The following is a 17,042-nucleotide window of genomic DNA, read 5'->3' on the forward strand; positions in this document are numbered from 1 at the left end:
GTCTGGATATTTACAGTTGGAGAACTCGCCTATCCTAAAAAACTTGCCTATCGTGAGAAAGCTCACCGTAATGATTTAGGTGGCAATAGTGATTTAATTGTATAATCAGTTCCTCAAATGCAGATCTATAATTTGCTGATTTTTAAAAAATTTAATAAATGTGATAAATAATAACCATGTATTAATCTGTTGGGCTTCTAAAAAGTTGCTTAAACTCAGACAGATATGACAGGAATGCTCTGCAGCTACCCAGCTTTAAATAGCCCTTTTCTTGCTGCTGTAACTACACTCCTATCATTGTGAATGCTGATTCCACATGTGAAGAAAAAAATCAAAATCAGTGATAAACTTATCCTTGCCAAAAATACATCCATACGATCATGATGTTTCATGAATTATGCAGTTATTGTTTTGATGCTTCAAAAATATGAGTTCATAATTGAAAAACTGAAGAATGTTGTGTTGCTCTGGTTTTACGTGATAGCAAGGTCAGAATCGTCTTCCTGAGAAAAAGATCCCTGGTCTCCCTATACGCCTTCTGTGTTCCCATTGAGTTTCCTTGTTTTAGTATTTCTTAAAGAAGTTACAGTAAGGGAACTTCTGTTCAGATGATAAACTTCTTATTTTCATCCCCATGATAGGTTTCCTGGGAATGACGAACTGTGTTTGATACATTCTTCTAAGGAAACTGGTAAAAATTTAATTTGCAACTACAACCCACTGGGAAGCTCTTGTCCCTTATTTTAGTGAAATGTGACTCCCTTATTGTGAGTTGTCAGAAGAGGAGAGAAAGACAGTTAGAATAACTGCTGAATAAATGAAAGATCTGTGTCACATTCCTGTGTGCCTGCGGTCACAGGAAAAGTGCCCTTTAATTGTGTGTGGAATCTCATGGCAGAGATTTCATCAATGGAGAAGGCTAATCAACAGAAAAATGACCAAAGAAAGTACCTTCTTCTTTGCTTTTTAGGACTGAAATTAAACATGCACTGTTGTTCTGCTTTTACCTTCAAAAGTCTAAAGCTAACACTGGACCTTAGGCAAATGGAGTGATTTTTGGCCATTGAGCTGATAGGGTAGTAGATAGTTCCTCAACAAACATGTTATTCCCATTTCTTTTATCAGTATCAACATATTAATATGTTGATACTGAATATTAAATTCTGGTGGTGTTGAACTCCAGAGTTGGTTTGAAGCTAGATCAGTGTTGAGCCACATCTTTTTCCTGTGGTGTTCTTGTAAAAATCTTAGAGACTGGTTGCAAGTAGAATAGCCTGTATTTTTCTACTGCTGTACTAGTAACTTTGGTTATTCTATAACAGCGTTGCTCATAAATTTAACAATTAATTGTAATGAAATAATCTGTAATTATTTCAGCCCATAGTTAACTATGATTAATGCCTTTCTGGGTGCTTTGTTTTTTGGAAAGGGGGAAGAAGAGGCTGAAGAACATTACTCAAACTGAATCTGTCATCTGTGTTTAAGTTGCACCCTAGTGATTTGAGTAGGATGGTAAACATAAATGTGGATTGTGGATCTGGGCCATGAATTCTCAACATTTTAAACTAAGCTAGATTGGGGTTTTTTTTCCTTAACTGCCATATTGCAGTAGCTCTCCTCTATGCTATCCCACTAGCCTCTTAGAAATTTGGTAAAAAAGCATGTTTTCAGGGTTACTTTTCATTGCAGTCAGGAAACTTCTGCTGTTTGGTGTCATGTTGGGGTGAACCTGTCAGTCTTTTGTTTACTTGTCTGTGTCTTTGTTTCACAAATGATATCAGATGAGCTTTGGAAATGCCACTCATGGGTTGTTGGTGTCAAAAAGCCAGGAGCGAACATAAAATGTCGTCACATTTAAGATTATTTATATTGTTGACTTGCCAAAGCTACAGATGCTGCAAATTAAACAAAAATCTGTCAGTCTTGTAGGACTTTTAGAAAGATACCTGTTTCTTCTTCTACCCAGTATTTATTTTTAAAAGTTACACTCACAAAGTAACAATGTCAGTGACATAAAGGTAAGCTGGAAGTTGTGTCTGTCCCTGTTTTTTCTCACTTGTTCTTACTGTCAATACGCAGATGAAGGAAATTGAATCGCAGCTCTTTCTCTCATTCTCCTCCCCACTTTCTCTCTGCATTACCCAGTTTGTTTCTGGAAATTGCTTTTTCATCCTCAGTTGCACGTTATCCTGCCACTGTTTGGCACTGAGTCGAGACTCTTCCTGTTGGGATTTCATTTCCATTTTAAGGCATCACTACAGCAGTGTTTGCTGTGGGAGGAGGGCTTGCTGTGATTTCCATGTGAGTCTGCTCATTGATTTGGTCAAGTAAACTCACCAACAAATGGCACAGTGTGTTGTTCCTTCAGGAAGCCCTGCAGAGCAAGAACAGTGTATGTACGGTGTTCAGAACTGCTTCTGGGGGCTGGAGGAAAAAGCAGTGCCTGTTGTTTTTCCTTTCCAATCTCCTCAGTGTTTCTGAATTTTACAAGATGGGTCTGTGGTTCTGTCCTTAGATAGAATGCATCATCTGGGGCCTAGGAGGAGCAGGACTGCATTGCTACTTCATACATTTGCTGCTGTTTCCCCAGAGATGCTGAGGAAGTCCTATTGTTGTAAACAATAGCAGAATACAGCCTGTGCAAGTTTGTTCTAGCAAGGAACTGGGTGGTACTTTGCCACTGCTGTACAAGCCTTGCTGGGCAACTTCAAGGCTGGAATCCTTATGGTTGCCAATTGGGGTGGGGTGGGGTAAGTGCTTTGGGGGTAATAAATAAGGCAAAGTGAAAAGGGCAAGAAAAAATAGCTTAAATGATAACAAGCTTTTGATTGTACAGAGGTTTTAGTCTCAACAAATGATTGTTGTTAATTTGTATTTCCAACCTAGTTGTTATGACTTGACTGCCATCTGTACTGGACTTCTGTGATTTCCTTCATAGTAGCCCTGTAACACCTGTGATATGAAGGGCAGTCGTGGTTCACTCACTCTACAGCTACAGGGATAATTACTTACTTAAAATCACTGCACTGTGAATCTGTGTTGGCTATAATTAGCCTCGTACTGATTAATAGGCAAGTTATTTGCTTCAGAGAATCATACACAACCCCATTTCTCCTAACTTTGAGTTGCCAGTCAATATCTATTTCTAGTTATTTCAGGCATTTTAAATGTTTTATCCTAGCAATATGTTCATCCCATTCTGTCCAGTTTTCCTTTGTTCGAAATCAGTGTAAGAAAAAGTTTGCCTCATCTATCACTTCCTGCACAGCACAAATTCACTTCTGTATCCTATTTATGGCTCTGGTCTTTGTTTGCCTACATGGAGGAATGCCAGTCTCTGTTTCCCTTCTTATTGTAAACATGTTTTAAGAGGAAAGAGCCATAATAAGCTAATGGGAGGAAAGGGCAGGGGGAAATAGATGAGAAAAGGGGATGTTAATTACCTTACGAATCAATGAGTTTCAAAGATGAGGAGTTTATTATTAATATATCTGGATAACTAATCTGTAAGTAGAAAGTATGACCAGCTTCTGTAATATATGAAGAGAATTTGTTGTTCTTAGAACAAACATAGCAGCCAATCAGTATCAAAAGCCAACGTACCAAGTTTCGTAATTTTTAAATGCATTTCATTGTTTCAGTATTCTTTAGCAAATATGAAAGCATAAACTGCTTTTATACTAAGTTTTGGAGTCCTTACATCACTTTGTGGCTTCTTGTTCTAGATTTGCTAGCATATGGATGAATGATAAATTAACAGTGAGGCAGCCACTGCACAAAACATTGCTTTCACAGATACACCTAAAGAGTAGGTTATATTTCACCTTGATCTTCTTATAGACTTTTTTCCCTTCTTATTCTTTGTAGTACAGACACATCTCACCTATTTTATTAGAACTTTATCTATCTCAGGATATTGTTTCTTGCTGGCCTTGCAGACCTGAAAGACCAAACTGAGAGGAAGATGGAAGGCAGTATGTAACATTTAAAACATACAGTTGACAAGTACAATACCAATAGTCTAAACGTTAGTGAATTTTCCTCTCAACAGATTTAAAGAAACGCCAGAAGAAAAATAGCGAAGTTGTAGATAGTTCTTCCAATTGCTTTTGCTTGGGAAGAACAAAAAGTTAAAGCCTGTTTGAAAAGTTGAAAAAGGACTTTTGTCTGGAAACGGAAAATAGGGATCCTTGTTGTGATGCTGAACAGTCTTCTCTGAGGAAGTTTTATTGTAAAGAGACTTGAAAATGCAGTCAAGGCAGCTTAAATGATATATAAGACAGTTGGAAGAAATTAATTGAAAAATGGTAATGTGTGGGGTGTATGGGAAGGGCTTTGCTGCAGTGCTCTGAATGCAGTGAACAGAACATTATTGCCATTTTAAAGGCAAAAGGAGGTGCTGTAATGACCAAGATGTGAGCCTGAACAAGTGCAGTGGGAAGGTGGGTGTGAGAGAGAGACACACATTCAGCATGACTCCAGGGGAAACTGGAGAGATCTAGATGAAATGAGATGCTGGGCTGCGGAAGAACAGGGATGATGGCCCACAGTAATCATGAAAGAGATACTTCAGAGGTTTTGAGGAAGAGCTTTAAGAGCTCTCTTTGTTGCCAACAGACAGCTGGGATTTCACAGGAAGATATTGTGCAGCTTTGAATTCAGACAGCCAAATTTTTCATTTCATCATTTGCTATGCTCTGCTTAGGACTTAGAGTTGTTTTCCACAAAAACGTCTCGTGAATAGGACTAAGATTGAATGTTTTAACCAAGTTTCTTGTATGAAATGCACTGCTTTGAAAACACCATTAAAACAAAGATGTCTCAGCCCAAAGCAAGGCAAACTGCAACTGGGGACAGAAAGGTATCGTGCCTGTTGGCAAGAGAATGGCTGTTCTAAAATCAGTTAGGAAACAACACTTCTTAAATTTTTTCTGAAGCTTAAGTTCTGAAGCTTAGTATTTACACACCATTTGTATGTATCAGATTTCAATAATATTCTTATTCCACATTAAGTGGACTTGCAGTACTGAGGTATCCTTGGATCAAATACTTGGCTATATGCTGAGCAGGAAAGAAGCATTTACTCTAAAATACACTCTGTGTTTCTAAATAATCCCTTTTGAAGAATAAAAGTATGCCAAATCAGCAAACAAAACCCAGAAAGCAGAAAATTATGTTCATTGTTCCGTTATCTCAGCTCTCAATGTCATTTATGAGTACCTAGGAACAAGTTGTTGATTGAAATGGTTTTTTGCTACTTCAGGTATGTTTGTAATTATGGGGATGCCCTTGAATTATTTTTTGCCAGCTAAAAACCCCTCTAGCCTTCAAAAATAATATCTCGTCATCTGTGTGGTAGAAAACAGAAAATAGTAAGTTCAAATTTGAATCTCAGTACAGTTCATTCTGTAAAGCAAATTATTAAAATAATTTTTGTGATTTTAACACCTAATCTTGTTCTTCTTTCAGATGAATGTGTGTAGGTTACGCTTAACAGTACCACCTGATGAAGTGTCACAGCCTGAACAGGGACCAAAGGAAACTGAGAGAAAGAAAAGTGTAAGTTTTAAGAATCAAGAGTTACATTCTCTATAAATAAGAAGTAAATATTGTCCTCCACAGATGTTGATATTTGTTGTTTTGGCAGCCCAAAGCCCAGTCATCTTGGAACATTTAAGAACATGTGGATGGTCATCAAGTTGGGTGTGAGCTTTGAGCCTTGGAGTTAGGGATGGCAAAACTGCATGTAAAATAGGACAGTGGTAGAGAAACAACAGAGATTGATGGTGATTTGTGACTGAGGTATATTTAAAACTTGATTATTTCATATTTATATATCGAAGAGCAGGAAACTGTTACCAGGAACAGTGTCCTGTATTAAACAGGATCTTGATCAGGATCCTCTTGATCCCAAAAGAAGGTTTTATGTTTCCTGTAGGCTTAACAGTGTGCAAGATTTGAGCATTAATGTAGGTGGTATGCGGGGTTTCTTGATGTTTTGTGTGTGTTAGCTAGTTTTGGTAAATGGTGATGTACAAATAAGAAATATAAAATAAAGAATTCAAGATTGTTCTGAAGTGAAAGCGATTTGAAGGTCATGTGCTTAGAAGGGTTCAGAAGGGCATTTTTTTGGGAGGTGTGAGTAGTGTGTGCACAGAAAAAATTTTACAATCTGCTTTGGTGCAGAACTTGTTCTTTAAGAGCAGTTTCACAGCAAGAGAAGATGTTTCATTAGTCTTAAGGATGAAGACTAAAAGGGGAAGCTGAACAGCCTCCACAACTTTACCACATTTATACTTTGATAAACCAAAATCAAACAAGAAGTTGGTGAGGTTTGCCAGACTCAGTATCTGAATAGCAGTATGACAACAGGAAGAGAAACAACAATAGGATTTACTAGAAATAATTTCTTAGTGATATTTAAAGGCAAAAGTAACTGTAAAATTACTGAGAAAGACTAACGTTCTAAGAAATAAAAATAAGTGCAAATTAAAATGCTCAAGATAAGGATTCCTTATCAGTTATTTTTTGTCCTGAAATCTTTTATACACTCAGGTTTTCACGCACGGGTCTGGCAGAGTAATTGGTTCTTCAGGATCTAGAAATGTTACTTACACGATAGATTAAATAGTCCTTAATGCAAACTGAATTTGGGTCACCATTGAAGAGTAATAATTCATTTTGTACAGAGGTGTTTGTTTGTAGCACTTAGAGTAGCTTCTCTGTCAGTCTCTTGTCAGCTTGTATCTGATTGCAGAAACCCTCGGACTGGCCTAAGCTTATGGGCTTGTTGCCCTAAGAGGAATCTGAGTTTGCTTTTGAGGAGGATAGGTATTTACTCATACCTTACTCACTTTATGGTTCTGAGTAATGTGATAATGAGAAAGAATTGTTAATGATCAGGGTTGGACAATTTGTAGTGACTTTCTTACGTGACCAGTTTTTTTCTCTGTGGAACCTTGTTTTTAATGAGCTGTTACTTCCCCCATAATACAAGTAAAGGCAAGTGGGCTTTTTATCAGAGAATGTTGAGGAGAGGATAGGAAGATAATAAATACATTATTTGGCTCAATGTACAAAACAGTGATGTTGAAGAGATGGGTCCTTATTAGTTGAGATCAGGAAAAACTGTATGCAATTTAAGTATTGTATGTTCTGAGTAGTTTCTAAAATTCAGTATTTTTAGACAATTTAAAGACTTTAAAAGGCTTCAGAGCTAGATGGGATCTACTCAGCCAATTTCATAGCAATTAAAAAATACAGAGGAATTGTGCCAACTACTTGTGTTTTATAGTTTCTGTGTAATTAAAAAAAATACCCCACAGATAGTATAGCCATAGTGTATGGAAGCAGCTACAAAGAAGTCACTGCTCATGAACTGGTTTTTCCTCCTGTCTCGAAAGCCAGACAGCAGTGTATTACCTGTAGATTTTTATTGTGTAATCAATTGCTTTATGTGTTCAAATTAGTTACACAGTAATGTCCAATGCACACATGGCTCATGACTAGTCATGCTGTGATGCTTTTACTGCACATTTAATTTTTAAAAAATCTAAAAGCAGTGATCAGATGTCTCTGCTGATCACCCGTGTTCAGCTGACTTCATGTTAATGAAATCACTTCGAGAACAAGTTCTACACATGTTAGATAATCCTCACACAGTCCTATGAGAACTGTGTCCCCTTTTTGGAAATAGAGATAATAGAAATTAGAGAACTGCTCTGTTTTCTACCTTGCACTTTATAATTTAAGGTCAAAAAATCCAGCTTCAGCAAGAATCAAATTTAACATGAGATCCCTTGTTGGAATGTGGAGTTCTGTGCTGACTTTAATTGCTGACTCCTAAGAAAATGGGAGCTGAAAAATGCTTTTGGTATTTAAAATATATTAGTGTGACTTACAGAAACAAACTGTGGGGTTAATCTGTGGGATTGTACCATTTTTGCTGGAGTGCTCAACCAAGTCAGGCAGTCAGAGCCTGGCTGCAGGTGCTCTCCTGTTTGGGCAGGACAAGTCTCTGCCTCTGCTGCTGAGGGAGGAGAGCAAAGAGCTTGCAGTGTCAGAGGGAATGCCAGAAAACTATAAATACACCCTGGTGTGACATTTGGTTGTAATCTCCTCTTTCAACTCTTTCATTAGAAGGACGTGATTTTGAGCTGCCCTAATGTGACACGGTGATGGCTCACTATGTTTTGTTACTTTTCTGCATCTCTCGGGCTCAGTACCATTAAGAGGTGCTTCAGTTGCAGAATCAGCTAATGAACTGCACAGCAGCTCTTGCTAGTGCTGATCCTCCCAATAACTTGTTTTGCTGCTGGATGTCAGACCAGAAGTGATTCTTTATCAGAAGAAAGCTCTTTTGTTGGTAGCTCTTGGCTTAGCCTTTTTCTTTGGAGTCCAAACTTTGCAGGAAATTTATGCTGCATTTCATTCAATCTGTATCAGTGCAGTAAGTTTCTAGATGAACTTTTTTACTGCTATGCATCCATGAAATAAAAATGTACCAGTGTAAGATATTAAAATGAAGTGATGGATCTGGGTGGTTTTGTTGCAACAAAATTGCTACAGGCAGTACTGTACTAGGGTGGCCTCTCCCTGCCTTTTCTGAAAGGCTGGCAGATGGTGCAGAGTTAGAGACTGATCTCAAAAACTGAAGGGGGAGTGAGCTTGTGTCAGGTTGGATTTTTGTACTCATATTTAGGATATGATACCCTGAAAGAAGCATATGAGAACTTAACTCACAGGTAGAGGCTGGTTGGTTGGGTTGTTCAAATTGTTAGCACTTTAGATAGAGAGAACCACAAACTATTCTGATTTTGTTCCATTATTTCTGTCCATCATAGACAATGGATGACAGTAGTGTGAGGCTGTTTACTTCACCATGAAGTACAAAGGAATATTGTGCTTGGCAGATTATATGCAAAATCTGCATGTTCTGAAGCCTGTCTTGCATAATAAAGGGTTACCAGACAATTGTATTGTCCCTGTTTGAGACTGGGCTTATTTTTATCCATCAGTCTCTTTCTTCACTGTCATGGCTAAATTTAGAAGTGTCATTGGAAGCTGCAGCTAAGCTTTTGAGGGCAGAATGTGGAGATATGTATAGACAGACATTTCTTTTTCATTTGGATACGTGGACAAGAGAATGAAAATGAGATAACACTCTGGAAATTTGTGTCAATTTACTGTCTTTGTGGCTTTCAGCCAAGTTTGAGCAGTGTTTAGTTTTAAACTCAGCTTGGTACTTTGGCTGTATATATCCTCAAACACTTTAATTTTCTTATTTTTATTTTAAAGCATCACAGCTAAGAAGTGAAATTCTTTTTACTTCCTAAGCAAGAATATGGAAGCATAGCAAACATTTTTTTTCCCAGCAAAAAAAGTAAGCTGCAAAGAAGCCAGAAGGGGAATTTGCTTCTGTGCGTCATGGTGAGAATCAAGCAGAAACTTGTGTCCGGCCTGGTTCAAGAATATGAGTGCAGTGAACGTGGGGTTGTGGTGCACATGGAATCTAGGACAGTGCTTATTTTCTCTGCTGCTGCCAGCCCACTCCTGTCAGCAGAGCAGAACTTGTGCCTGAACAAATGTGGTTCATCTGCTACAGGTGATGTTACTGTTTCTCACCCTCTCCAGCACTGATTGCTTGATTTTTGACATGTACTAATTTAGCAACACCTTTGTTAAAAACCAGCACTACATGAAAAATACAGAAAGAATTCCACTGACTTCTGAGGTTACTGCTGTATTTGTTGTACCTTAGTTTCCCAATGTGTAAACATTGGTGTTCTGTCTACAGATTTCATGGGTTAGATGTGACTTTGTATAATGCCTGGCACTTCTCTTTTGAGATGGACCCTGAAATTCTACACCCAAGGAGCTTCAAAATTGGAATGTGTTCAGCGATGCATCTTGCATTCTTCACAAATTTAAGAACACTCATGTCTGTTGTGGCATATTTTCCCTATTGTAATACTGTTTCTATGTAAAACATTCTTAAGTGTAACATGGTTTTCATGGGCTGTAGAGGAATATGAAAAGACATAAAAACAGAGCTACCTTTTGTCAGAGCAGAGTAACTTTTCTTGGTGAGCTCAAAGTTATAAATGTGTCATTTTACTGAATAGAAAATATGTGACCTAAGTAACAGTGTGAATATTCTTGTTCCTTGTGTAATTAGGTAAAAGATAACTGGATATCTTAGAAATGTCTGGAATGTGGCTATTAAGGAAAAGATAAAGCCTCACTTAACTGATACAATTCTTGTTAAAAGTTTTTTGATGGTGTAGGTAAACAGAAGATCATGAGTCAGGAATATTTTAAGGCCATGGGGTACTAAACACAGAACTGTGTTAAGCATTACATTAGATGTCCTTTTTTCTCAAGAAAGATGTGTCTTCTGTGCTTTTCTTTCAATTTTGGGGCAGGGAGAAGTAAAAATATGAGCCTATCTGACTTTCATTTAAAAAACAGATATATTAGGAAGCAAATCATACCTCAGCGTTATTTATATAATGCAAATAAAACCATGGGCCATAGAAAAAACAGTTAAAAACTTAAATTTAGGGTTCGGTTTTATAACGTCTTCACCTGTTTCATGCTACTCGTGCTGCCTCCTTGGACAGACATAAACAGGATGCAAGGTAATTATTAAGACTTTTGCAACCTTGGCGTGTAAGCTTCTGTTTTAAATATTTATTAGTTAAGTAAACACAAGTCTGTGTTTCTTTGGTACATTCTGTGTGATCACACCAAGCGCAGCTGTCTGTTGCTGCAACATAGACAGGACATGTTCCTGGAGGCTGATACAGGATGTGTGTGCATCCACATGATGTGTCCTTGCTGTCACCTTGGACTGCTCTAGAACTGACTATAGATGTAAAGAAATATTCGCAAATTGATTAAGCTATCTCTGCCTTTTCAGATCATTAGCTCACATTAGAAGGTATTTGGCTGATATTTTGACCTTAAACAGCAATGGTTGATTAATCTAATGTACCCTTCCACCTTCAAGAACTATTCTGGTTAGCTTTACAGTATTTACTTGCTCCTAAATACTTGCATGTATTTGCTTATGCTGTTATCTTCACTGAGATGCCTCACTGTATGTAAGAGTGGAGACCATTGAGGACTGATTCGAAAAATATCTGAGTTCTGAGAGTGGGTATGTATGGGACATAGAGGAAAATAATAGAAAGTATTTGACTTTAAAAAACTGTTCTGTAGTTCTTGAGGATGTGGAAAATCCAGGATTTGTGAAAGAGGAGGCATGGAAGAGAGGATGTGTCAGAGGAAGAACAGAGTATAAGGCAGAAAAGGAAAAAGCAGTGAAGGGAGAAAAATAGACAAAAGTGGGTGGAAGTAGCTTAAGAGAGGAGGCAAACTGGCAGAAGTATACTCAGTGCATGCTTAGTGATGCAGTTCTGTGGAGATCCTTGAGAACTGAGCTACTCAGCAAGGCCTCCTTTAGAAGCAAACCTGTATTGAAAAAGCAGTCAACAAACAAAGCAAGCCATCCACCTCTCAACCCTGCATTCAGAGGAGTTTTCTGATTGTAACCCTTTCCCTAAGAGGAGACTGCATCAGGTGAGCCCTTTTTTGGCTATTTATACAGAACCCTGAAACTAGTGGTCACTGAGTAGGAATTAAGAGTTACTAAACAGAAAAGGGTGAGTAGAAGATAAGCATGGCTGGAATAGAACAGCAATGAAAAAGGTTAGAGAAATATGAGAACAGTTATTTGTGTAGCTGTTGGCTCACACATCTTTAAAATAAGCAAGAACTGAAATTTTGACAGGCGCTTGTCTGGGGATTGTGATACGAAGGAAGAATAAGGAGAGGGTAAAAACAATATCCTGTATTTTAAGTAGCACATAGAACTGAAACAGTCAACAGATGATGGAAATTCTTTTAATCTTCTGAAAGAGGAGTAACAAAAGCATCTTAGGAGGCTTGTGCAAATACAGGTAACAGGCAAGTTTAGCATTGTTGCAAGAGACATGTAACCAGTCTGCCTTTGTGCGTACCTAATCCTGCATGTACTATCCATTATAATGTAAATTTAAGTCTGTTCATCTCTGAAATACATATGTAAGTGCCATGGGTGATTCTCCAGCTGCAAAACCATTGGTCTGAATTTGTAGGTCTTTCTTAGAGAGGGGAAAAATCCTTCAAAGCATTCCTTAGGAATGTGTTCATAATATTCTAAAAATAAGGAACTTGGTCATAATTTTTATTCCAGAACTCTGCATACAGCACTTCAGACAATTCTGCTAATGTTTCAGAGGCCCAAAGGACCTTGGTATTGGTGATATTTAGCTGTCCACCTCATTAAAAATGAATGATCATGGGCAAAGGGTATGGATTTATGAATTCAATGTCTGGTGCCTTGGTAACCTCTAAACAGTCAAAGTGATTATTCATTCTGTTATCAGGAAGATGGAAACTTGTGTGTAATCCCTTTTTCCAGATGCAGGGGCGGAGCTGCAATGAACTGTGAAAGAAACTGTACAACCCTGGAAGCAAACAAACACAAAATAATTATGAGTCATGTCCCCATCTAGTTTCTGTATTTCTCTATTTCAAAGTATGAAGTGTGGAGCTTTTGTTTGTGCACATCCAAACAGCAAAACAAAATCCTCAGTAATACATAATTATGAAACATCTCAGTATGAGGATATGAAGGTTTGCATATAATATTTACAAAGTGCAAAATTATATCATGTATAGGTAGGGCTGGTTGCCCAATATTTTCTTCATTAAATAGTTTTAAGGCTTTCTTTTCAAATGAAGGCTTACAGCTTTGTTGTTTTTTGCCTGAAATGTTCTCTATCAGGTGTCTGCTCTGTGATTGTTCCTCTCCCAGCCCTGCACACACACACACACCCCCAGAGCTTCAGCAACATAGTTAAACTATTAATGATGTGGTAAAGAAGAGTATGTAGGATACTGGGTTGAGGAAAATCTGTCAGTGCCATGTGGGAAGGACACAATGTGAAACAAATGTCTGTCTCTATCCATTTTTCTTAATACAAATAAATTTTCCTGTTCATTTTCCCCTTACCCAAAGAAGTATTTATTCTTATATTGCCAGCATAGTTGTGTTGGTTTGGCTCCTAAAAACTGAGAGTGCTGCTGCTTTAGACTGCAGATGGTGTTCTCTCTTCATGGTCATAGTAAGGACTGGAGATCTCTAGGATGCAGCTGCAGATGGATATAAGATTCTGAGCTTTGTTTCTTTCAGCCTCTGTTTGGTATTTAGACAATGCTTAGAACAAAAAACCCAAACCAAAACATGTTCTAAAGTCAATGTAGTAAATGTCCTCAGATGTACCTGTACTCTTGTATATCCAGCATAAGAAAGTAAGTTCAGTAAAATCACCTATACTTGATTTTTGTCTAGAACTGACCTTTCAAAAACAATGTGCAAAGCTTATCAGTAACAGCTGTGTTTCCAAACTTTTCATTCTAACTTTCCATTCAGAAATCACTGATTATTTTTAGGTTCCTAGTTGGCAAATATTTCAAGTTCGGTGAGAATATTTTCCTGTTTTTTAAAAAAAGTCTTGATGTGGATGTCTTTATCTGAGGTAGTTGTTTAAATACCTTGTAATCAAGAAGAGAAATGAGTAGTTCTGAGGACTAACTCATTTCAGATGCTTGCCACAGAAGGATGTTTCACTGGGTTGATTAGAAGGGAGGAGAGGTGAGTAGTCAGGTCAGGTGGTTGATCTGACCTTGCAGATATTTATTTACATGCTGAGGGAAATCATTCCTGCTGTTTGCATGAATATTTTTCTTACGAAGTGTACTGATGAGATGAACAAGAGGAGTCTGTTGCGAAGGGTGCCTTGAAGCAAGACATGCAATCATTATGAGTATGTTTCACAAATTTCTACAGATCATTAAAATAAAACATGTCAGCTCTTTAAAACAACCTCTATTTACATAGCAAGGCCTGATTTAGAAGGTTTATCCTTCTACAGTAGTTAATAATACTGAAACACCGACATAAATGCTGTTTCATAGCTTTGCTTTAGCTCTTACAATATCAGTTCTGCAACATCTGTAAAAGAAATGAAGATCTGAAATGAGTTTGATTACTGTGGAGGTTCTTACTTAGCTTTAAATGCAAACTGAAATTCTACTTGGTTTATCTTCAAGAGAAAGAGGTATTTTCTTTTTTAAGGAACCCTGTCTAAAAGCTTTTAATTTCAGTTTCTTAGAAATTTCTATATTTTTTTGAGTAAATTTGTGAATTTTTGTTTCCTGCAGCAGGGAGTTTGGGAAGTGAGGGATAATTCTGTGGTTGGAAGAGTTTATAGGGAACTAGAGACCTGACAGTGCTCTGCAAGAATGCAGAAAAGTAGCATAGGGTGTTGAATGAAAATAAGCCAGGATAACCTTTTCTTACATGACTCTACCTCTCCTTGTACAAATCCAGCCTGTTGTCTCTAGCTGTGCCTGCATCACTTTTGTTGAAGGCAGTGGTAATTAGACATCTTTATATTCTTTATCGATTATAAGTTGGTCATTGTTCTTTCCAAAAACATGAAGGCTGACAGGTTGGCTCCAAAATGTTTGGGAGTTAGTGTTCGTATGTACTGTTGTGCTTTCACTATAATTGGTGTCTCTCCTGGCCCTAAGTAACTGTGGTTTTATTAGTGTCTTTTTTTAATTCTAGTACTGATTTTTTTTAATTTTTTTTTTTTTTTTTAATTTTTAGGAGCTCTACCATGTACCAAATGGGATGTCTCCAGGGAAGCTCTCTCATGGGATGGTGTATGGTGTTGTGCACCGAACTGACAACAACCATAAGAGAGAAATGGTGGTTTATGGCTGGTCAGCTGATCAGCTGAAAGAGGAGATGAATTACATTAAAGAAGTGAGTTACACTTTCACCTCAAAATTTGTTAAATACCATTTCCATATATCCATGTAGAACTGTGAGTGTACAATCAGCTGACTGATTCAAACCTGAGTTTGAATTGGGAACCTACTCTGAAGCTAGAGGCTAGCCTTGTTAGTATTTGAGTTGGGAAAACAGCATGCTCTGTGCCTGGGAACTGTGCTTGCTGACGGAAGAAACTATGTAAGCAGACAACTGAAAGGATAAAGTCCCTCTCTTTGTGTGCTTCCCCCATTCCCAACCCCCCCCCCCCCCCCCCCCCCCCCCAGCTTTGTAAATTAGGTGACATAGTAAAATCAGTTAGGTATATTTTGGGGCAGCCTTTAAATAGTCAGCCATTTAATAAGGATGTCTTTGTACTACTTTCTCTGTGCCTGCTCATTTATCACAGTTGGCAGAAGATCTCCTGAAAAACAAAAAATGCATTTCTGATCGTGCTTGAAATTTTTCTGTGCTTGAAACTCAGCATCTCTTTGTCCGTCAGTCTTTGGCTCTTAGGCTGTGGCAGTGACACCCTCATTACCTCAGGGCAAATAATCTGACCTTCCCTTTCCATCCATCTTCACCACCCAGCAAGCTGTTGGTCAGTGCTTATCATGTTACCCTGATTCAAGTGCAAACTGAGTTGATAGAAAAGGGAGGAACCCTGAATCAAGCAAGCAGTGTAAGGCAGTGTAATCATGTGTGCTCCTAACACCTGCCTGGTCTGTGGCTATCAGCACTTGCTTCTCTCCCATGGTACTCCCAGTTTGTCAGCTCTCAATGTTCACCACTCTCAAGCTGCTGAGTTTAGGGACTGGCAGGGTATGTCAGTGCTGCAGTGCTGACAAGGCACACAAGCTGTCTTGGCTGCTGTTTTCCTGCCTGGGTAGTTTCTCTGCCCAGCTGGGGTGGTGTCAAGGGACAGGTGAATTGGCACACAGCAGGGCCAGCTCCCCAAACTGCACGGTCTGTGGTACCTGGTGCAGATTGCTTGGGCTGGAACCATCTCCCTGCCCTTTTCTGTCCCTTATGGAGGGACACGTCAGATCAAGTGAACTGCATGTCTTGCTTATGCATTCAGGGTACTGATGCTTTCAGGAAAAAGTGGGAAAGACATGGGAAGAGACATACTGGCTGTTCTGTCTTCTGGAAGCTGTGTTTAGCTCTGCTAATTGTGATCTTTGGTCTGCCAGAGTAGTGTTGTCTTTAAAAGCAGAGTCTTAAACAAGAGTCCTCAGCTTCTGCCATGTATGTGCTGACTTAAATAGACCAAAAATGACGGGCCCCATCAGAGCTGCTGACAGCTCCCTCTGCCTGAGTCAGATCTGCACCTTGCAATAGGGTGTGTATGTGCCTGTGCCTGTGCGTGGGGAGGCAGAGGGCGAGCGGTGCTTTCCTGAGGTGACGGGCAGGAGTCAGCTCCCTTCTCTCTTCCTCATCCCAAAGGGAGCACGTGGGGAGGGAGTACTCCTTGCCTAGGTTTGGTGGCCAGTGCCCCCCCTTTCTGGGAGTCAGTGGGGGTATTCTGTGCAGAGCTGCTAAAAACATCCCCTGCTGAAGTTTTCCCCTCACCCCAGTGTGCAGGGACACAGTAAACTCACTCCCCTAAATGATGTGCAATCAGCCTGTGTTTGGTACAAGTGAGGAAGGGAAAAAAAGAGGTTGAATTACATGGGCTGTAGGCAAACATGATTGCAGTGGTGTGTAAAGCCAAACTGGAAGCCAGCTTGGGGTTTTTTTGAGTTTGGTTTTTTTTCTAGAAAGGCAAGGAATAATTTGCATACATAGTTCTTGAAATCAAATTGAGTTCTCCATTCTTCAGATTTGGAATTGCATTGGTAGGTGTAAGCTAGATACAAGTCTAAAAGACTGAAATTAAAAGGGTTTATCTGCAGGATAAACCCTTTAAAAGAATACCAAGCGGAAACCAACCACTTTTAAAAGTATGCAAGTGTATTAAGTCCATGCCTTTTTTTCAGAAATAAAACAATATATGGTCAAATTAATTTAAATTCATTTAGTAATTAGGTTAGAATGATTTATGGATAATTTAATTGAAATTATTTTTTTAAAATTATTTATTTACTAGTGTTTAAGTGTGTACAGAGAAATTTAGAATTACTCATAGTGACAGTTATTTATATATTCCCTATGT

The 17,042-nt window shown here is 38.5% G+C and overlaps 1 protein-coding gene across 6 annotated transcripts in view; it reads left to right on the forward strand.

Annotated features, from left to right (window-relative positions):
• Nucleotides 1–17,042, forward strand: part of LOC125332829 (myocardial zonula adherens protein) — a 54,306-nt gene that overhangs the window by 1,632 nt on the left and 35,632 nt on the right. For 5 of the 6 annotated variants that reach the window (XM_048318132.1, XM_048318136.1, XM_048318137.1 and 2 more), the window contains exons 2-3: nucleotides 5,470–5,559; nucleotides 14,723–14,881. In XM_048318132.1, coding sequence (XP_048174089.1) covers nucleotides 5,470–5,559; nucleotides 14,723–14,881 — 249 coding nt within the window. Of the gene's footprint in view, nucleotides 1–641; nucleotides 692–5,469; nucleotides 5,560–14,722; nucleotides 14,882–17,042 lie in introns of those variants that run through there. The other variant, XM_048318133.1, reaches the window with a different exon arrangement.

This window comes from Corvus hawaiiensis, chromosome 13 (genome assembly GCF_020740725.1).
Source record: "Corvus hawaiiensis isolate bCorHaw1 chromosome 13, bCorHaw1.pri.cur, whole genome shotgun sequence".
Taxonomy (NCBI): Eukaryota; Metazoa; Chordata; class Aves; order Passeriformes; family Corvidae; genus Corvus; species Corvus hawaiiensis.